This window comes from Lepidothrix coronata, unplaced genomic scaffold (genome assembly GCF_001604755.1).
Source record: "Lepidothrix coronata isolate B3197 unplaced genomic scaffold, Lepidothrix_coronata-1.0 Scaffold24, whole genome shotgun sequence".
Lineage (NCBI taxonomy): Eukaryota > Metazoa > Chordata > Aves > Passeriformes > Pipridae > Lepidothrix > Lepidothrix coronata.
The window spans coordinates 6,357,608-6,380,607 of NW_016690204.1; the positions used below are offsets into that span (position 1 = coordinate 6,357,608).

A 23,000-nucleotide genomic window follows, 5' to 3' on the forward strand; every position below is an offset into this window, starting at 1 on the left:
AACTAATCAGAGCTGTGAAAAACAAAGTAATAACTGGTATTAAAATTACTGAGTTGGCCAGAGAATTATTCTGATTATAGATGCTTTAAGATTATTATGGATGTGTAGGAAGCTAATAAAGAATTTTATACTTGGAGTTTATAAAGTGGATATGTCATACTTTTATGGCTTGCTTCATATAAAAAAATTTAAAGCAAGTCTGAGGGTAATACAGATCTGCTTGATATTAAAGGTTTTAAGTTGAATGGTAATGCAGAGGCATTTTTTTGCCAGTTTAAAGGAGTTTGTCTCTTTCATTGGCTTTTTGCAGTGTAACTAATGAATTACTCTATTTGTACAGAGGAAAACAAAAGGATTTTTTATTTTTAATAACTCCTATGGCTTGTTTAGTGCAAGGAGCTTCCTGCAATCCTGGTTTTTTTAGCCCTCCACTGTTTATTCTGGGGTTTCTTTAGTGTGAATGTGATGTGGACAGCAATGGTAGAACAGGTTGCCAGAAGTGTTGTCTCTCTTGTTTTTCAATGCAATTGTAACCATAATTAACAGGCAAGTGCAGACAAGTCACATTAAAAATCTGATTTAGTCTTAAGATCCTGAACAAACTATCAATTTTATTTTCACCTCCTCTTCCTTTTATGTATTTTTGAGTAACAAAAATTATCAATTGTGATTAAACATAGCTCTCCTGGATCTTCCTGTTCAGCCTTCAACTGAAGTTATGGGTTTTGGACACAGCTCTGGAGCTACAGCCCAGCACCTTCCCTTTAGATTCTACGACCAGTCCCGCCGTGGGAGCAGCGACCCCACAGTGCAGCGCTCTGTCTTTGCATCTGTTGACAAAGTCCCAGGTGAGAGCAGCATTCACTGACAAAAACTGTATTGTAATCTGTATAAGCAGTGAAAAGCTTGCTGTAATATGTTCCTGAACACACAAGTCCAGCATGAGGCTTATGGAAAAAGTTACTCCTCAAGAAACAAGTAACACTGGGGGGTGTGTTCTGGGTGTGTTGTGAGCAATACTTCATGGCAGTTTCCCCAAATATGCTGGGAATATCTTAGTACTTTGACTTCCTTTACAAATTGACTTAGATTAAATCCTGTTTTGCATACTCAGTATTTATGCAACACATCTGTCAGTTGTGAGTATTTCCTCCTCTAGTTTGGTTATGATGGGTTTTGTGCCAGATTGTAAAAATAACCAGGATACTGTGAACTGCTTCATTTAAAGCCAGCAAGAGAAAAGAGGGTCACACCTGCTCCTAAAACATTAGCTTGGAACTGGGATTAAAGGAATGATTCTGAAACAATGGGCTCTTTGCTTTTTGTCTCTTACTATCTGTTTCACAAACTGACTTCTCCACAGAATTTCTTTTCCAGATGGTGAAATTTTCTCATTTGATCTTGAGTCATTTTAAAGTTGAATTTCATACTGCTTGAAAGTACTTATTTGTGCTGTATTATACAAAAAGATACAATGTCCTTACCCCACTTTTTGCCAATCCTTTCACAGAAGTCAGCATTTCTCTTTAAATGTGATTCAGTGGTTCAAAATTCAAGTGCCCTACTTAAGATGTTTAACTGCTTTAAGACTGAATTGGAGCTCAGTTTTCCTGAGTCTTGACTGGGGAACAGAAATTATAAAACCATAGATATTGCCAGTCAGGTATTTCAAAAGACAAGTGTATGTTGTATGATGGGAGTGTATTTCCTTATTTGACATGACTTCCAGGGAAAAGGTGTGGTTGGAAAGGTGCCCCGGGGTTCCTATTTCAACTTTCTCTAAGACACGTGCCCTTGTGTTCCTAACAAGTGACTTCATCTACTAATTTCAGGAGGGGATGTTGGAGGTGGTGCAGTATGGTAATTTGTTCAAACAAGCACATACTTCCTTTGAATTCCAGGGAATGGAGACTTGCACTTGCAAATCCAGAGGAAAAAGTATTCTGAAGCTTTTATTTGGTACAAAGTACAAGAAATGAGGCACAGAACATGAAGTATTTCAAGTGTAGCATCTTTGAAGTGCGTTTTATGACAGCCAGTAATATAATAAAAAATGGATTCACATCCTGTTTTACGTCTGATTACAAAATAAATATCAAATGCCTCTTTCTTGCTCATGGATAAATGAGGTTTCCTAGTTCTGAGTGATTATCATAGGAATCTGTTTGTGCTTATCCCTTAATCAGGCCCACCGTGATTTTTACTTCAAGAGGAAGATTTTTTTTGCCTTTTGAAACAATGACTGAAGAAGTTGCAGTTAAATTACTGGCTTCATGTATTCATTTCTTAATGTTACACCTTCATCTGGTGCTTAAGAGTTGTGCAAAGCTCGTACAATCAGTTAATTTGATTGTACTTTTAAGAAACAAATTATACTTTCTCTTGGTGATGATGTCCTTTCTAGATTTAAAGGAGAACTAGGTTTTTTGGCAATATTTTTGGAAGCTTATTTATTACTTTTAGTTGGACCATGTTAGCTGTCAGTGCTGTACACCCAGTGTAGTTTTTAAGACATTAACAATATCAAAATATTTTCAGCTCTCCTCCAAATTTTGGTCTGTGGAGGATTTTAATACAACTGTTGAATCAGTTCCCTAATCCATCTTGTCAATGAATTCAGAATTTCCAAGAACACTTATTTCAGTCTGGTCTGGTTCAGTTTCTGTCATAGTGCATAAATAGAGCTCTCCATATTTCACTAGAGAGTGTGCAGTTACCTTGTTGTAGGCAAACTGTGCTTTGTTTTTCTTTATTGTTTCATGGCACAAAGTTAAAATGTTTTTTAAAGTGCTTCTTGGTATCCTGGGGGGAAGAGGGTGAGGATTGTTGTAGTTTAAAACCAGATTTTGTGCAAGACATGTGAAAGGTGATGAGAATATAGCAGACCATGCTCCAGAACATCCCTATTAACCTGTATGTTTTATTGAGTGTTATCCAAAGGCAGTGAGATGCTGGAATCATCCCAACCAACTGGCTGATAAACTGGGCAGTTCTTATCAGAGAACAGCATAAGCAAAAGCCTTCACTTGATCAATTTTATCATCATGAGGTCATGGCTATTAATATACTTCAGGGTCTATTTTAAGTTAATGGCCTTTGCTAGAATGTTAGAGATTCTAGGGGTAGTTTAGCTGGCTGGACTGTTCACCATCTGTGTATGAATATGATACTTTTGAAGCACTCTGTGTAAATAATTATATTGTTTTCAAAGAAACCAGCAAATTTGGTAGGGGCCCTGTGAACACAGGTCTTCTACTGAAAATAAATAAATAATGACTTCCTCTCCAAACCAACTCAAGTATTAGTTTCAAGTATCAGCTCTATTCTGAGATTTATGTTCCCAGTGTGTCTTAAGGGAAATCTTAATGATTTCCAGCAAAAGGTACATCTAAATATTTTAACAAGTGTGGTAGCTTACCTACTGAGTAAATTTATTTTGAAAAGCAAAAGGAATCAATAAATATCTCTTACTATTTTATCCATTGTTAATACCTTATATATGATGATGATGATATGATTTGGAAGGGAAAAGCTGAAAAAACCTCTCACTAACAATAGCCATGGCAAGCAAACTATAACCATCTTCATTTTAAAATCTGAAGGAAAAAATCATCTTTTATAGCTTTGTAACCCTTTGAATGAAAAAGAAAATACAGGCAAGAATTCTATATAAAGTTTGGTCCACAGCTACTGTAGGAACATCAGATTGGAATAGTTTACTTAAGTATGATATGAGAATTTGTAGTAAGATAACAATGTATAGAACAGAATAGAAGGAAATTGCCCCAGAAGACATTGGGGCAATGAGGATATGGTTTGCAATGAGAAAACATTTACTGCTTTCTTGGCCAAGATTTTATTTCTACTTCTCAGGCTTCTTTTTTTTCGCTCTTCCTGTTTTCTGCCACCGGTGCCCTTTCCCCTTTTCCTCACCTCCATTTTTATTCTTAGGAGAATTTATGGTTAAGGCTGTCTTTCACATGAAAACTACTATAAGACAGTAGGTAAGCTTTTCCCAGTTTAGGAGGAAGATTTGCATTAATTGCTTAAGAGAAAGTTCCTTTAAAGAAAAACTAAGAAGCTATTTCAGGTTTTGGCATGAAATTTTGCTGCTGTTGTGTAAAGTGCAGTAGGAGGATAGCTGTTGATACATGTTTTAGGAAAGAAAACACAGCCCTATGAAACACTGTGATTATGCAAATAAGATCTCCAAGGAATTGGGAAGCACATCTTTACAGCAATACTTTGCTGAGTCTTTAATAGAAAAGTATGTTAAAGCAGAATCATGGCTACTGGAAAGGAAATATTTTTGTTCATTAGCAACCACAATCACAACTTGAGAGTCATAAAGTAATGAAAAAGACACCTCTAGAACCTTCTAAGTTAATTTTACTTCCTGTAGCTATGATTAATTCTGCTCCCCTTGTCTTTGCAAGTATTTCCTGAAGGAGTTTCCTGATTAGCAAATTTGTTCTTGGTCAGTAGTTTCCCAGTTACAGTATGATTTAGGCTTACTTTTCCCTCCTGTCTAAATTAACTTCCTGTTAACTTCAAATCCTTCTTCTGCAGTTGTATTGGGAGAGAAACTGTGTTAAGATCATTTTGAAGCAAATGCTCCCTTGTAAGGACACAAATCCCTGAGTGGTGTTCTGCAGAAGTTTGGGCAGGCAAGCCTGCTGAATCAGGCCAACTTTCCCTGTGATAGTCAGGGCAGACCTTATTTACTGTTTTCTTCTATTTTGGTGAGGATGGAAGATTTCTCCTCTCTTGAAGTGCAAACCTTTTGTGAACATAGAATGCCTTGGGTAGGTACAGCTTTTTCCAGCACTGTAAGGGAAGAAAAATATCTTGATATAAGCACTTCTATACCAGTGGCTTTAGTAGCTGTTCTTAAAACAAATTTCGTTCACATTAACAGTTGACTTTGCCTTACTTCTGTGGTCAGGAGTCCACTGATGATTCCTTGTTTCCCACTTCTAACTGGTATTTCAAAATATGAAGTGTGTGTGAGAAACCTAATGTACATTTTCTGTGATTAAAAACTGCAGCACTCAGGGCCAGTGATACACAAGTCTTTCACGTTTGAGGTAGGTCAGTTTGTGGTTAACTTTTTGCAGACTGTCAGGCGTCACTGTGTGTGACCTCAGTTTAACTTATCTAAGTGATTGTAGAAGATCAATCAGGTTGGTTTCTGAAATAAAATACATGAATTTATTTACATTTATGGGATAGTTAGCTCCTCACCAAACTGTTTTGTTTTTCACCAAAATAGATGGCTCCTATAGATGGTGGTGATTTAATTCTTTCAAGTGATATTCATCTTGGACATAACGAGTTGTAACTTAGATAAGAGAAAAGCTCAGTAAAAGTAGCATTCACCCGTCTAGAACTATGATGCAAGTATGACAGAAATGCAGATAGCATTGTGTTTGTGCAGGTGGCTTTGAGTCTAGTTCTAGACTGTAAGCATGGGGGGTAGGAGGTGGGAGTGCAGATCAAGTCAGATTATTAACAGGACTGATATTTGTTAGCTTTTTTCTGTGTTTTCTTCATTGTGTTTTTTTGTAGCACAACCTGTCAGTGTGTGTTGCTGCTTACAGCATTTTCCTGCCTTGTCATTTCTGTGTTTTAAAGCTTTCAGTGGGTCCTCTGGGTCACTACATGAAATCGGCACCACTTTGATACAGTATTTGCTCCTAGCTTTCCCCAATTTCTTCAATAGGTTAACTCTTTCAAGGTAATAATTAACTTGTAAGCTTCACTGTGCTGTTTTGCAGGCTTTGCTGTAGCCCAGTGTATAAATCAGCACCATCCCTCCCCACTCTCATCACCATCCCCTTCCAGTGGCAGTGGGAGCACAGGGCGCTGTGATTCGGTGACTGCGAGCTCGACATCCACTCCTTCTGCTGCACAGAGCCCCTCAGGTATTCAATCACCATTTTCAGCCCAGGCACTAAGGGATATAGGGTAGTTTATTGCAAAATTAAGTTACTGTGTTATTGGATTAAAAACAGTGGGGCTTTATGGTTTTAGGTCACTTGATCATTCAACTAAGCCAAGTAAAAGTAACTTGTGGTGCAAATTTTAATGATCTCTTCAACTTTCTGGAACTCTAATAAATACTTGTCATCTTTCAGTAATGATTTTAAGTACTGGTGAAACAATGTCCTGTTTGTCTGTCTTTTCTCCTAGCACACACAGTTTAGAATGTTGTGGGGTTTTTTTTGTTGATGGTTTGTTTTGCTTGTGTTAACTGAAGTATTGCTTTGCATGAATTTGTAATCTAAACTGTTAGCCTTTCACCTTAGTGGATAAGTTGATCTCCATCTTTTTTGAACTGGGTGACATTTGCTTTTGTATGTTTTTCTGATACTCATGTTCATTTGTAACAATGGGCCAAATATGAAATATTTGAAAAATAGTTATTTAGGATGTTAATATTGTAAAGCTTTTGCAATAACACTCTTGTGGCTGAACACCACCAGTCAGGAGCTGTTCCATTGGTCCAGAAGAGCAACATAAATAGTGACAGTGTAACTTTCACAAACATGGCCCCCATTTGTTTGCACTGGTCAATATATTTAGTGGGTATGTTTAAACTGGAACTTCTTGTTGCAATTAGAACAATTACTATCCTTTTTGGATAGTAATTGTAGAGAATCTTGTAATGGTGTCTGTTCTGAGTGCAAATTATGTGAGGTAAAGCCTCAGGCTGGAGACTAAACAAGAAGTAAATGCTGAAGGGTGCATGCTGGGCTGCTTTTGTGCTAGCACTGATCTCCTCTACTTCTTTTGGTTGTAAAACAAAAGAGGGAACCTGATTCTCGGGACCTTTTCAAGTAGCTCCCTCATTTTACTGGTCACTTCCAATGTTGATCACTCCTTGAGAGGGATGTTCTGGTTACCCCTTCTAAGACATACCATTTTGGAAGCCCCAGCTAGATCTAAACTTTGTTGCAGTCCTACAGGAAATGATGCAACCTTTGTTAGGCATTTAGTGTTCTGTAGCCTTCACTGGAACAGTGTCAGCAGATCAATGTGCATTACATGTTTAAAGTGACTATCCCTGCAAGAAACACTGCTGGAGAGGGTGAGGAGAGGGTGCTTATGAAGTTTATGAACAATAAATATGTAAAGCATTCAGCACCTAGACTCTAGAGGTGCTATCATTTATTTGTCAGAACTCTCAATATGGATTGGCACTACAAGAAAACATTTGTTTGATGACCTGTTTCTCCTTAGCAGTGTAAAAAGGCTCATGTGCAATATCCTTGCTGTATTTAAATCATCTGTGATCAGAGAAATGTAACCACAAGTTCTTGCCAATAGCGGCTAAGAGAAAACTGTGGTAAAGGAAATGAAAATAAAGAATCTAAATTATTTTTGTTGTTGTAAGCAACATGCCAGTTCACAGAAATATCAAGCAAGACTGTACTACATTTCAAACTGAGGTCTCTCAAGTGCATATAATCTGGCTTCTATGAAAAAATGCCTAGATCCAGAACACATAATTACTCATCAAGCATAAAAAGATAGTGCCTTATCGAAGAATAATCACAGACTGTAGTTACCAAAATTACAATTTACTTACACGCTATGTTGGCATTTGTATAACATAAAATTCTGTTTTTCCTGCAGTTTAAAAAACCTGATGACAGAAGGCTGGTTTTTGTTTAAAAAAAAAAAAATAAAAACAATAACCAAAAACTCAAAACAAACTCTTCCCTACCCTCCCCAAAAGCAAACAACCAACCCCCCCAAAAAAACAAACAAACAAACAAAAACCAGAACAGAACAAAAAACAGAGGGAAGGTTTTCTTAAAAGCCTGTTTTCAGTGTGCACATACTGATTACATTGCATGAACTGCCCTCCTTGACCTTCCCTGTGAATTAATCATAAAGCGTGTACAAAATGCCACGTGCCATGCAAGAAAACAGTCTTTGGGTGAGGTTTGATTTTTTTGCCCAGGATCTGGGCACACTGATGCAGATGATTTAACAAATGTAGCTGTGAGGATATAGTTCTGTGCTCCACCACCATAAGGACAATGACCTTCAGTAAAGTCAGAGGAGGTGAATTATGAGAATGTGCATCAGCTCCTTCAGTCTGGGGTCAGCAGCTTCACTAACCTGCTGCAGGGATGACTTTGGAGCTCAACTCCTGGTTTTGTTCTGCTCAGGGGACAGTAACAAAGAGGAAGACAGTGACTGTAGGTGCCTGAGCAGGTAGTTTGTTGCAGTTGGACAATGCACAGGTGGTACTGAGATGGCTCAGGGATTTTGCTATGGACCATATTTACCCTGACCTTTAGGACCAAGAATCTCTGCCATGTATGAGATTGTCTGAAGGACCAGTTATTAGTTCAGGCATACGTTGCTATTAATATTTGAAGTGTATTTGGTGAATAGTTGTAGCATATGTTGTAGTTTGGTTTCCTTGTGAAGGAATGTCATTAATGCACAGAAACTGTTCCTAAAATCAAACAAAGCAGTAAGTGTGCATGATTCTTCAGAAGTCTGTACCAAACTGCTGGTGTAGTTGCAGCCAATAATGAATAGTTTTAAATTGCTGTAGCTGAGGGGGTGATGGTGTCTCAAGGTCCTCAGTATAGACTAGAGAGAATTCTAGGTCTTTTGGGTGTTGGGATATGGGGAAGGTTTTCCCCAATCCAGGGAGCTCTGTTGACACTTTTTGCTAATCTTTGGTGTCTATTCTTGGGAACAATGTTTCTGCATTCACTGATTTGACTGGTTTACTGCGAGTTTGTAATTAATGTTCTCCCTTTTATACCATTTATATGTAATTGAGATCTGTACTGGAAACTTGCCAGGAACACGGTCATGACAGAGATGATCCCTTTGGCATGTCCAGATAGGCTTCTGTGTGAACAGAGAAGTACTCTGCTGAAATAAGTGACAGTGTCATCACTGTGTGTTGTATCAGGTCTTACTGACCACTCAGCTGGGATATGGGAACAATTGTTGGTATTCACCCACTTCAATGCAAAACACAGTGATTTTCCCTTAACCATTTGAGGGCAGTTGGAACTAGCCTGCCTTACTTGGCTGTAAGCAGAAGAGGCTTGCATGATGTGAAGTGGCCCCTTAGAGGAGCAAATAACAAGTAGGTGATGAGCAGCAAGCAGTTCCCAAGAGCTGTTTTGTGTCCCAAGGTAGCACTTGAATGCTGCCACCATCTGTCACGTTTGAATCTCCCGTCTCATTTCCCATTCCATTTTAAACACACTCACACAAGCACATGTATGAGCTCTCTGTCCCTCCCTCCTTCCCTGCTCCCCTGTTTGTTCTGGCAACTGCTGGAGTTGTTGAGCATGAAGAACATGCTGAGCTGCTCAGGAACTTCAGTCAAGAAGGCCAGACAAGATAAAGGGGAGATGAGCATGTGGACTTCAAGGAAACTACCTCAACTACCTTCCTTAAGAGCAACATTTTAAACCACAGAGCTTTTTATACTGTAAACTTGTGATCATAGTGTCCTGAACTACTGTCTGTTGACAGTTGCTATTGATTTAAACTGTTCAGGGTTTGATATATTTGAGATGGCACTTGTAAATCTTTGCAGAGTTGTTTCAGGAAATAAGATTTGGAACATACCAACTTCAACATAAAACAGTGATAGATGAGAACAAAATAAAGACCAATTGTGTGTCAGTTAAGAGAAAACAATGTTACAGTATAGAGTATATGTTAAAGGTTAAACAGCAAAAGAGCTTTCAAAAATGCATGACAGGGAAAAAGTGTTAATTTGGTGTTTTGTAAAAATAGTTTACTTGTATCACCTTACCTGCATCAAGCAATCCCACAGTGTTGCATTAACTGCCTTGTCATGAGTAAAATAAACTCTTATGATTTTTATCAGCTATCGTACCTAATAATTGTCACACTGCTTTATGGCACAGATATTTTAAAACCTAGTAGCTCCCATCTTTGTGGTATTTGGGAATTAAGCTTAGCCCCTTATAAGATCACAGTTCTTTAAAATTGGAAAGGCAGAAGTCACCCCTTAAAGAAAGCAGAATCCCTAATGACAGAAGAGGCAGTATCAGGTTCTGCAAATGCTGCTGTTGCTTTGGGTTTTTTCTTTGTATTTACATTATTTATTTTTTTTAATGAACGTGTCCTTTTGAAGTGTTGCTGTGCATAAAGTAGAAGTGTTTTCTTTCTAGGCAGATTTTAGTCATCAAGTTTCAGAGGTTAGAATACAGTCACATCTTGGCTAACCTTGCTGGAACCAAGCACTCCTTTAAGTGCTTATTTTTATATATGTCAAAGATTAGATATAGAAGCTCTCTTACTGTAAGTTAGCAGCCTTCCAGAATTACAAATGTGTTAATGTCATCTACACTGTATTTTATTACTGTTTAAGTTGTCTTAACTTTAAAAAGCAATTGGCTTCAGTACTTAAGAAAATGTTTACATTGGAGCAATGGATATTGAGGACTTCACAAGGCACTGATCTTCTGTGCCACTTACAGTGTATTTCACACTTCTGGCAGATATTGATGATAAAAGGCCTAAAATAAGACTAAGAGCTGTCCCTTGTTGCAGAGAACATATTGGATTCCAGTCTGTAAAATTAAATTTTTATTCCAAGGAGAGGGTGATTTATGAAGCATGGAGAGCCTGTAAGAGAAGTGCCTCCCATCTTATTGAAACCATCCCTGTCTCTTCCCTCTATAATCAGTGATGTAAATGTGGTTTGATCTCCTGTTCTATGATGCTAGTAATTTTTCAACTAGCTGAGGAAGTACTTTTGTTCTTAGAAAGTTTCTTTTCTAGGAACTTTCTATGCACCAAGCATCATCATCTGAACTGCTGCTATCTTTTAAAACACTGTGTTTAGCTTTATTATAATCATTATAATTCATTATAATGTAGATGATAGAATTGTAGGGCTGAATGGTCTGCAGTGTTGTCACCTGCACAGTACTGCACCTCATATAATTTATGGCCAGGGAAAAAGAGAATAATTCTGTGTCACCAGAACTTGTGATAAATAACTTCTCTTGAGATTTCTAAAGCATGTGAGGAGATTGGAATGCAAATAAATGCCTGCCAGTCCCTCCTTGGTGTAAGTGCTGCTGGTATTGCCAGGCACAGCCAAAACTGCATTATGAACCTTTTCAGAGAGGGGAGCAAAAATTAAATTCAGTTAAACTCGTGTATTCCTAAAGAATGAATACTTCCAGCTCCAGAAGTATTTCCCAAACTTGGAAAGCTCTTGGTGCGGCGTCAGATTGTATCCAAGATACCAGCAGTTCCGGATGCGTCCTTGTCACTTATTCTTGTTGCTGCTCTAACATTTATCCTTTGTCTTCATTCCAGTTTCCCTTCCCTGTGTCCCTGTTAAAGCCTGTGTATGATATATCGCTGTGTTTTCCTCTAGTAAGGTCTGGCAGGAAAGGACGCCGGCGGGTGTTTAGTCTGTCGGAGGCTGACAGTCACGGCGGACACTGGGTTTAGGTCTTCGAGCAGCAGCTGCAGCAGAAACTCCCGCAATACCCACTCAGGCAGGTTCCTCCATAAGCTTTCACGAGCCCATAACACTTGTTAATAGAACATACTTGGTTTCCATGCTGACACCAGTGCCAGTGAGGTAGGAAGCTGAAGAAAGCAAGCATGGTGGTTTTTGTCTCTGCATTTCGGTTCGGGAGAATTGTAAAGCAATGTTGAGCCATTTCTGAAAGCCTTGTCTGCGGTTTCTCCCACATCTCTTGTCTCTGTTGCCGAAGGTGGAAATTGTGCTCTCAAGTCTCCAGCTTCAAAGCAGCCATGTCTTCATTTGCACAGGGCAGCTCTGGCTGTAGTGACACTGAGTGAGCACAGGCTCTGACTGGACAGCGATGCAGGTACTTGGCCGGCAGCAGGGAGTCTGTTTATAGCTCAGGTAACATGGACAGGCATTCAGCAGAACTGAATGGCCAACTGCCCTTGGGCTCTGATGGCACAAGCTTAATACTTCTGTGATCATCAAACTTGGGCAGGTGACTTTATGGACTGTTTAATTACCTGAGGAGGGGAAGCACATGCAGAAAAGATGGAAATACGCTTCAGATGACCTGCTTTTTTATATAACCTGCTTTAACTTGTATCTAATTAATTTCTTTTTTTTACTGTCATGGCACCAAGATACTTTACTCTGTTTATATTATGTAAACACCCTTTTTCATCTTTATAGATTTAATTTGCATCTTTTCACTTAATGTCTGGTAATTTATGTTTTCATTATTGTTTCATATTATGTTGCTGTAGAGATTAGAACACTTCTCTGTAGATGATATTCATTCTTTCCTTTTTCTGTTCTAGTCTGTCTTTTTTCACTGATAATTCTTCTGAACATAAGTTAATATAACAGAAATTGAGTGATTTGGTGTGGATTTTTTTGCTATAACGATAATCTCTGTAGCATTACAGAAGTGCTGAAAAACATCTAAGGCTGTTGAAGCCACTGGATCCACAGAGAGCTAATAATACCCCAAAACTTGCAAAATGACACCCTGTTTTCAAATCTTGTATGGTGCTTAAGTTTGGAGGTACGTGGGAGGGGTTTGTTAGAACTAAATGTCAACATCACAACCGTGTGAAGAAAGTGGCTGAACTCTCCTTGGTATTGTTTCAGAACTGGCTTGCATTTTTTTGCCAGAACACTCTTGCTTGGAAAGAGATAAATAGAAATGTTGTTCTCCAGTATTAGATGATAACTTTTTCATATTTAAGAGTAGGGCGTATCTTAATGATCAGTGGTTTTATCCAGGTGAAAATTACAATTACTTTTTTTCCTTCTATCCAAAAGTCAAACTGGAACCAAATGTTAGGAGTTTGAGGTTTTTTCTGAAAGCCACTGTATTGGCAGAAATTCCAGATAATGGGTAGAGAAATGAGTCTGTAAACATACTGGGTACACAAAAGTCTCTAGAAGCCAGAGCTTGGTGTACCTGTCTTGGTACCTACCTAGAGACAGATGTTCCTGTAAGCCCATTCTTTAGGGTTTTTTTCCACCCAGGGCACATCTTTTTGCCAATTGTTTATTCCAGTTTCAGAGACTTTCATAATTCAGATCATACATAAATGTATATTTATCTATTTACATCCTTCTCTGAGTTGAGCATGACTTCAAAAGGCTTTGAAATTTTGAACCTCAAAGATTTTCTCATTAGTAATTATTGTCCTGAAACCAGGTATTCAGTTAAAAAAGTTTTTCCATCATGAGGATTGTCTGATGTTTTTTTTCTTTATAATGTCTCATATACCAAATTTTCATTCCAAGATGCTGGATCTCTGTATTCCTTCATCTGTAGTCTGGGATTATTCTCCTCTAGGCTTATATCCAAAACATATGAGAGATAATCATGGTAAAAACCTGCTAACACAAGTTTATAGCTGCATTTTCAAGCCAAGTGTACACCTCAAGTAGCCTGTGGGCTTGAGAGCTCTTTTTGATATTTTTATCTTTTTTTCCTGAATGTTTTTTGAGACTTCTGTATGGAAAGTTTGGGCTTGTTAACTCCAGATACTTTTTTTTTTAATGGGCACTTTTTTCAAATACTCTTTGTGACATTAAGAAGGGAGTCACTTCAGGATTAGAACCTACGTGGAAGGATTTGGGGACAATACACCATAACAAAAGAACATGTATGTCTTTCATGATTTCAGTAAATGAAAGTATTGAGAAAATATATTGATATTTTATTGGGAAATGGGGAGGAATGATGTAAGAAATGAAGTGCAGAATCAGAAGTGAAATAGCAGAACCACAGTAGAGATGTGCTGTATATAACATTCCTGAGCAGAATGCCACTGATTGAGAATCCTTTATTTACCAGAATGCCTCAAGTTTCTGAATCCTGAATTTTGGTGAATATTCACATTATAGTAGAGGTAAAATAAAAAATAGTCTTGGCAAAGAACATTTGATATCCTTTTAAGATTTTATAAATTCAGAAAGTAAAATCACCACAAAGAGACTCACTGTTTTGTGCATCCTGAAATGGTAGCATTTAGCTTGGAATTCAGGGAACTGAGGCTGTATTTTATTGTTTTAGCAGTTCATTTTCCATGCAAGTCTTGCATCACTTCCTCTGTTATCAGTTGCTACATTCTCCCTAAAGCTTCTTGACAGCTGAAAAGAATCTGCAGAGTTACTTTGAATCTGTCCTTATATTTCCAAAATAACCAGTCGTGTCCCTTTGATTTAAAAGGAGACTTTTTTACAGTCTGTAAATTTTGTTTTTATTAAAGCGAGAAGCTTTAGCCACCGATTCAACAAAAAGTAAATTTGAGTGGTTTCTGAAGTGAGAATACACCATTGTTTGGGTTTATCTTTCCAGCAAGGTAAAAAAAATCAATAACCTTACTGTTATCCCACTGATCCCTTCCTGATATCCATTCCTTTCTCAGCTTTGTTTGTCTTCTTTTTTTTTTTTTCTTATGTTCATGCTTTCTGTTCTTTTCCAGGATTAATTGGAATCATATTGAAACGGAAATATTTTTAAGGTCACTGTATTAAAAGCAGAACCTAATTCTTAGCTTCTGTATTCACTACATTGCCTTGTAGACTTTGTGCAGATGCCTGTACACTTGAACACATGCTGTTTCTTACAAAAGCTCTAAAAGTGGTCTGTCTTGAAGCTGGATACCTGTTACTTTAATGGCATCTACTGTTGTGGTCCGAAAAGAAAAAGAAAAAAATTACTTTTCTGGGCATACTTGCTCATGTAAGGCTGTATCATCTCATCCCCTCCATCCTTCTCCATCCTGAGCCAAATGAACAGTTTACTGAATAGTTCACTTGGATTTTTAGGGGGAAAAGGACAGTACAAATAGTTGTTAATGCTGGAGTTGTTTTCATAGTGTGGGAAGGTGTAGTAGCATATCAGTTTTCTGTGGTATGTTATGCTTATTCTCAATTTTGTGTTGTATGCTCCATGCTTAGGAGGACTAAAAAATCCTATGACACGAGCCTGTATAAACCAGGCCTATTTTGCAGCACCTTTCAGTTGCAGTAAGCACATTATCCTCCCTCCTGTGCTTCCATAGTTCTGCTTTCTGTGGTTGAGGTGTCACTTCAATGTGAATCTGGAGAATGAATTGAGAGAATGACTTCCAAATTTTTGTAAGAAACAAGCCACCTTTTGGGAGAGCTAGCTATACAGTGGTTCTTTTTTGGTTTCTCTTTTATTTCTAAAGATCTTCCTGGCATGGGGTAGCTGTTCATTTTAGTGGGTACTAAATACTGGAGAGGTTTCCTTATTCTTCCCCTCAGTTTCCTCTCTCTAGGAATATTTCTAATATTGCTGCATATTCTAATACTAAATGTCTAAAATTGTCTGGTTTTGAACAGAATCTTGCTGGCATTTTAGGTTATGCCTCCATAATATCTTGTTTTATTTCTAATTACTAGAAAGTGAATGTGTAAGCATAGTGCTTCACAGAACTGCATTTCTCACCCAATTATTCTTGAACACTCATGAATAATAGTATATTGTTTGGCTTAATGTACGTACTAAATTGAATATTGATTATTCCTGGTGTTTTCTTTTATTAGATGACCCTTCAGCTCCAGAGCATCCTCAGACGGCCATTTCCGGTCAGACGATGTTGACTGATGAAACTCCTTCAGCTGTCTCAAAGTCCAGCAGAAATGCTGGGAAAACCAGTGACATAGAAACAGCAAACCTGTCTCCCAGCCTGATTCCTGCCCAGCAGCCCACAATATCCCTAATTACAGATGACAACACGGATACACTGAGCGTGGAGTCGCTGACCCTGGTGCCTCCGGTGGATCCCCACAGCATCCGGACATTCCCCTGCATTCCTCAGCCCTCTTTGCAGTCTGAAGATGAAGTTTGCAAGGTAAAGGAGGTTGAGGAAGAATGTTCTGACTAAAGCCAACATGCAGACTGTAATAAACAGTGAAGAAAACGCAACCAAATTCTGAACTGTTTTTTCTCTGGGAGTGCAGATACTTCTTGAGGCCTGAGAGGCCGTGGGGTCCACAAGGGGCCCACTGGTGAGTGAGAATGTCAGCAGCTTTTAGAGGAAACATTGGATACTCAGCATATCTAAACTGGAGAAAAGGGAAAAAAACAAACTTTTGAATCTGGACTGGTTCTTTCCTACCAGTTTCTGTTATACAACAACATGAAAGTGTTTCAGAGGACCTACTGTCTTTCTAACAGGAACTAATTAATTGTAAAAGGTCTACAGTATTATGAGGGAGAGAAGAAATTTTTGGATACCCAGCTTCATGATGCTATATTATTACGTCTCTCAAACTGGAGACATGCCATTGACCAGAAAAAATGATTTATTGTAGTACAGAGGCAAAATTTCCTTTTGAGTTAGGGTGTGTTTTTCAGTTTGGTGTTTGGTTTGGGTTTTTTGGGGGGAGGAGGGGTTTTGGGATTTTTTCGGTTGGTTTTTGGTTGGTTGGTTTTGTTTTTTAATCCTGATCTTGTTCATCTTTTGGAGGTCTGCATGATACCAGCAGGCTTGGCCACTTTCAGTGTTGTCTTCATAGGGCTCCAGACTTCAGTATTGTTTTTTCCATCTGAAATATTTATTTCAAGGTTTGATTCAAAGCAAGATACAATTTTCTAGAAGGTAAAAGTCTGAAGTTAATGACAAATGCTTATTCAAATTAACCTAAGGGATTTTGGAGACTACTTTAGTCTTTGCTTAGCCATCTACAGAGGAATGTGAAACATTTTAAGATATTGCTTGTTTGCTTCTGACAGTTAGATTGCTACACCTCTGAGGGATGGTGGTATGCTTGCTACTGAAAGACAACTTCAAGAAGCAGACAGAAGCAGTTTTACTCCAAAGAGAGTTTTCAAATTTTTCATAGTCATATAGGAAGAAGGTCACCATATCTAACTGAATTCCTTTGCAAGTCTGAAACAAAAAAAGAAAGGGATTGTGTAATTTTTTTTCCTATCTGGGATGGTATCCCAGTTAAACAACATTGCTACATAACTGTGATTCTGAGTTTGTGCTTGGCATGCTTTGCTTCCTAGATCCTGACACCAAGTTGACAGAAAGCAGTGGAAAAGTATTGAATAAAGTCTGGAATGTTCTCTGCTGATTTGATACGTAGTTTAACGTGAATGGAATTTAAGATTTTTCATCAATTTCCAAGTATGTTAATTTAAATTAATGTAAAATGAGCAGATTGTCACTGTGGGTCTGTTCATACTCAAGTGCTTTCTGGCTCTCAAAGAAGGAAGTCTGCTGTTTACTGCTATTGATTTCAGTCATCAGTGCAATCTTTTTCCTCATTCTGTCTCCACTACTATTGATTTCTTATCAAAGGGGTGAATCTGAAAAGTTTTTACCTACTTCCCAGTCGTTTATTGTACCTCTTCCTGGCTGTCATATGGAATACTTGGAATGATTTTCAATGTTATATTTATATATGAGATTGACTAATCCACAAGTATAACTTTTTTCACTTTTCCCATCTTCTCCTTCACATAATAACTTAACCTTTCCCAACCATGTATACAAGGTGTCTGCTACTGAATGCCAGTAATTTTTCTCCTCCCCTTATTAACTTTTGCATGCAGTTTTGTTGATTTCTATTTTCCTCTGACTTCTACTTCATCTCAAATTGAATTAACTGATAATTCTGAGCATTCCAGAGTGGCCCCAACTCTAAATGAATTCTGAGAGTTGAGTGTCCTCAGCACAGCTGTGCATGTTGGATGAGAATTTGGCATGGCTGGAGTAAGGGCTTACTTTTTGGGTTTGTTTGTCACATGCTTAGGGTGAGTTTGCACTCATGCAGTCACTGTTGCAGGTAGTGACCATGTACCTGAACAAGTCTAGACATCAGCAATTTGGGCACTAGGACCACATAAATTATTAGCTGAACTGATCGCAATCTAGACTTCCTCTAGGATTTTGCAGCATTGCACTGTAGCTCCAGTAATATTCTGAAGATCATTATAAAAAAATGCCTTAATTTGAAAGCATTTTATTTAGACTCTTGACCTAGATTACACAAAATGCCACTGTGCAGAATGAGTTCCCTTAAATAGAATTGCTTTTAGACAGGAAAACCTTGATCTTTATTTATCTCCTTTCAAATTCAGTTCTAGGAAGATCAGAGCCATGCACTAGGAGTCTCTTTGATGGGTATTCATAGTCTCACCCTTGAGCCACACTGCACAAGAAATGGGACAAAGGGATAGAAAGCTGACTTTGTGCTTTCATTGCCTTTGAGTGACTTTTAAATCTCATGACCAGTTGTCTGCTGAGAACTTCAGAGGAAATGACTGAGGTGGATACTGTTATTAGGAAAATAGAAGCCTAGGTCTGCTGTCTAGTCTGCTGCTGGCAGAGCCTTGCTGGTTGAGGGATAGGTGGGATATCTTCTAACAGTTCTATCAAAAGCTCTCTGCAGAGATGGAATTACAGCAGGAAAGGTCTGGCTGCACCAGCTTTACCGATGCTGGGGTGTTACACTTCAGCTGCGTCTGGATGGTTCTGCCACAGAAGCAATTGATTTTTGACTTTGCTTCTGATATTAAGGCATGTGTGTATACAATTTTCTGTGCTTTGTGCTGCATTAGGAGACTTCAGAATGTAGAAACTGGAGATGCCAAAATAATCTACCACCAGCCATTTTTAAGCTCTGCAAGTATAATACTCATCTACAGTTCCTTGAAGAGTATCATATCTATCTCTCACTCATCAGAATCTGTTTCCTTAGGCTATTTCCTTGCCCTCCTTTCACTGTAAAAAGGAGACTCAACCAGGAAGGCACTAGCACATCAACCACAAATGTAATTTTTTTTCTTAAAAAAAAAAAAGTTCATTTGAATAACATCACTCTCTAACCAAACCCAAATACCAAACTGCAGGTGAGAGCAGCAGCTAAACAAGTAGTCATTTAAAAGCTCCATTCTTTCAGTGCAATACTGCAGAGGGAAATAGAATCACTCTAAATATAACAATATTCCAGAGCAAAATACCAAAATTCTGGAGATATGCTAAATTCTCAATGTGTGTTTGCTGGGGCTATGCCTCTTCACATAACACAATTCTGTTGAAAATTCCTTCCTTTTGAGAAGCCAAAAAAGCCAGGACATAATGAATGTTACTTTGCTATTTTATGGTCTGTGTGTCTTATTTTATTAAATTTTATCAAGCTATTACTTTTTTAACAGAACCATGTGTTGCCTCCACTGCTTCTCGCTGGTGCCCTTTGCTTTTTTGTCACCCAGTGTACAGTAGTGACCCAGACTTGAGCTTTGCATTTGTGAAGGGAGTAGTGGCAGCAGACACTTGGTAATTTGGTGAGGAAAGGGAGGGAGGAAGCACCAGTTCTGGTATCTGCTTCACCATGGAAGTAATGCTTGCAGTGTGAAGCTTGGGTGTGGAAACTAATTGTTTTGCTGAAATTCTTTGATATAGAACAAAACCAGAGGTTAAGCTTCCTGCACTTCGTTTCACAAGCTGTGTGTATTAAACCAAATCCATTAGAAATGTGGTCACATATATTACTACAAAAAGCTATATTTTGTCTGTGAAGTCATGATTTATATGCACTGTAAGAGCTGAGCTCATTTGTATTCTCCACTGCTAATCATGATAAACTAAATTCTGACTACACTTCCTTAAATTAAGCTGAGCTTAAAAAAAAAGAAATATATAAAATTACACCTATTGAAGAAGCTCCTCAGTGTTCTTCTCTTTACACCACAGCTGGAATTTTACTTGCAGTTACTTGGTGAGGAAAAATTGGGCATATCTTCCAGAGTTCATGTATTCTTTTGCAGTATTGTTGTTAAAGGACAGACTGGTATGTGACATTTAAAAAAAAAATTCTTCTTTCAGATCCAGAATTTAAGGCTCAGATACAGATCTGAGTATTCAGAGTTTAAATCAATGTCAAGTGATTCGTATAAGAGCTTTACCCAATAGAGAATACAGGGGGAAATAATGTTCCTTTCTGGATTTGAAGTATTTTGGTTTGTAGAATTTGAGAAACAATAGTTGAAATAGTTCGTTCTTGGCAAAATTTATGATCTTCAGGATCGAAATTACTGTGATTTTATTTTCTAATTAAGCAGTAAGGTGTGAGTGACTGTAATTTCCACTTACTGAAAGTGGCTTGGGGTGATTAAGCAATCCAGGAATTCAATAATTGCCCTGTAATTGAGTGTCGCTTCAGTAGCAGTAAAATGAACTTAAATATGCTTGAAGACATAGGTAATGTATCAGACAAGCAGGTCAAACTGTGTGTGTGAGAGTAGGAAGCCACTTCATAAAAGTAAACACTTTATTCACGTGGTGCTGTCAGTGCCCTGGTGTGACCGGTCACTCTCCACTGCACATTCCAGGGAACTCCAGAACAGCCTCAGGAATGGTCAAGGTTGTAGTGGTCAAAAAGCCCCACCAGCCTGAAAATTCTGACCGTGTCTCCACTACCCAGCTAAAGTTGAACGGGGAGTTGCTTTTAAAAGCACAAAGTGAGGGGTTTAGTGCAAATGAGAGGTTTGCAGAGACACCAGCTGGGGGCAGGGAGGTTGAGGGCTTTTGCCTCTGAAGATAATGAGTCTCCTTGATGAGTCTCCTACTTCCAGACAGCCTAATGTTAGCCATCTAAATATATGTTGAAAATTCTCTTCCTAACTGCTACTGTCATTCTTCTTGAAAGAGTTTTTTGGTATGTCACTGGGATATCCCACTAACCATCCCTGGGGTACCACTAACTGGGCACTGCTCTTCTATTATCTAGAAACCTTTGGAGTAGTTCTGCTGTGCTGGCCTGCTCTGTTGCTCATGACCTTTCCCAGCATTTGCAGCATGAATTAGAAACAAATATAATAACTCTTGCTGTCTCCTAGTGGATTCTGAAAAGCAGATCGTGGTCCAAGCAGGGCTTGCTAGGGTGGGATGTTTGTAGGGGCTGGGAGGGGGGAGTGCTTGGGGGGGTTTTCCTGCTGCTCAGGATTTTTTGAGCAGCAACAAAGACATAGGAGATGCAGTTCTTGGCTGAGTCTCAAACAGAAGGTTCTTTCATATGGAAACATACATATTTTTATATTACATTTGTACAGAATTTTCCCTATTTTGATCTCCCACCGTTTTTAGATTTGCGCGTTGCTCGGATTTGATTTCTTTTGCAAGGTGTTATAAAATGTATATTTTGTGTTTATTAATGTATTATAAATGTAAAGCTAACTTTTGGTTGTCTAATAAATGTGCACTGTGGTGGTATCTGGTTTATTGTTTTGCTAACTTGAATTCATTGGTTCTTAATAAGAAAAGGAAAAACTTGAGTCATTGTTGGGACTGTCTTGTCATAAAAAAATGTGTGGAGTGCATTTCTTTTAAAAGAGGGCTTAAGCAGGTAATGACTAACAATACTTGATAACAGAAGTTAGAGTTAAGGTTCAGATTAGTGTATAGTGTTCACAGGAGTCTTTTAAGACCATAATCTGAAGATACACTAGACTTTTTATCTTGTTCCCCATTACTTTTGGTTATGGGTGCTTTTACTAAACTGAGTTTAACACACACAGTAATTGCAGTCTGATAACTGTATATAGGAGGAGATGGGAGGGTCTGGGGTTTTGTGTTTAGAGACTGTGGCAGAAATATTTACAATGAACATGAGGATAATTTTTAAAAATATTGAAAATAGATTCAAGTGTGCAAATTTATAGACTTATTAGAATTTCTAGGAGCTTTGTTTTGCCCAGGGATAGCACTGAATAACACATTGTCACAGTTCTAGGGAACCTGCTGGAAGCATTATAAACTTCAGAAGATAACTTTAGGCATCTCCACTTGTGAATAGCTCTGTTGATATTTCTGTAGCAAACTTTTTATTTCATTTTGGGCTGTTTTGTAAGTTTGATTGTTTTAAGTGCAAAGAGGGAGAAATGTATTTTTCTAGGAGAATGAATGTACGTGGGATTTAAACACTACATAAAACATTTCATGAACATGGACTGTCCTCCTGTGAAATATGTTTCAATAAAGTTGTGTCTGAAATGTACTTCATGTAAGAAAAAAAACCAAGTCCTGAACATGCACTTACATTTACAGGGAAAAAAGCCCAAAAATGGGGTGAACTGAATTCTGAAACGTCTTTCTACAGGCAATAAGTATTAATTATTTAATATAAGTTATGTTAGACAGTTGGAGTAAATGTGACAATATCTTATGTTAATTTAAAGAAGAATGTAAATAAGTGTCTGGAAAGGGAGTGGAATCAGAAAATGTTGTGTATGTTTCTGAAATCCAGATTTCTACAGCTGAGTCTGTATTTGCTGGCATTGGTCATGTGTCGTGGCTGTTGAAAACCTGGACGAGGATGAAGAATGGACCTTTCTTTGTAAATGGAACTTGGCAATAAAAATGGTGTTACTAAGGAAACTTTCTTTCCCTTTCATGCTCTCTTGCTGCATTTGATGCTCGAGGACATTCAATAACAGTGAAAGGCAAAATTTGCAGAATCTTGTGTTTGTTAGAAGAATGTTGTGCATGTGTGAAGGGGGGGGGATTTTAATCTTTGAGCTGAAAACTGGAATAGCCAAAGTAATTTGCATTGTGTGTGCAGGACAGACACTGCATGAGAGGGAGCAGAAAAGAAGCCTGGAGGGAGATGGAAAGTAGATGAGCCCAAAGGTTAAGGATGGCTGGGCAACATCTAAAATATCTGTGAACCACTTTGAAAGTGCCTGTTGTGTGTGATTTCTTCTTGCCCTCTCTGCCTCTTTTCTCTGGTGTATGTTGCCAGCTCACTATATGGATTAAACCCAACCAAGTTATTAATTAGATTATTGTTAATTAGCGTCTCCATCAGTAGGAATTAGTTACAGTCAATATACATTCCTCGTGAAATGTTATTTCTCAAACTAATCTTTGCTCCAGAAGCGTCTTGAGGAAGAAATTTGGTTACATTGTACGTTGAAATAAGCAAGGAAGGTATCAGAGGTAAGAGACAACACTGGGGTTTACTACAA

At 38.1% G+C, this 23,000-nt stretch overlaps 1 protein-coding gene across 7 annotated transcripts in view; it reads left to right on the forward strand.

Moving 5' to 3' along the window:
* Nucleotides 1-22,410, forward strand: part of CLEC16A (C-type lectin domain family 16 member A) — a 63,548-nt gene extending 41,138 nt beyond the window's left edge. For 3 of the 7 annotated variants that reach the window (XM_017808939.1, XM_017808940.1, XM_017808944.1), the window contains 4 exons: nt 681-848; nt 5,778-5,924; nt 11,412-11,531; nt 15,566-22,410. In XM_017808939.1, the coding sequence (XP_017664428.1) occupies nt 681-848; nt 5,778-5,924; nt 11,412-11,531; nt 15,566-15,906 (776 nt within the window). In that variant the 3' untranslated portion in view covers nt 15,907-22,410. Of the gene's footprint in view, nt 1-680; nt 849-5,777; nt 5,925-11,407; nt 11,532-15,565 lie in introns of those variants that run through there. The other 4 variants (XM_017808941.1, XM_017808942.1, XM_017808943.1 and 1 more) reach the window with 3 other exon arrangements.
* The last annotated feature ends 590 nt before the right edge of the window (nt 22,411-23,000 follow it).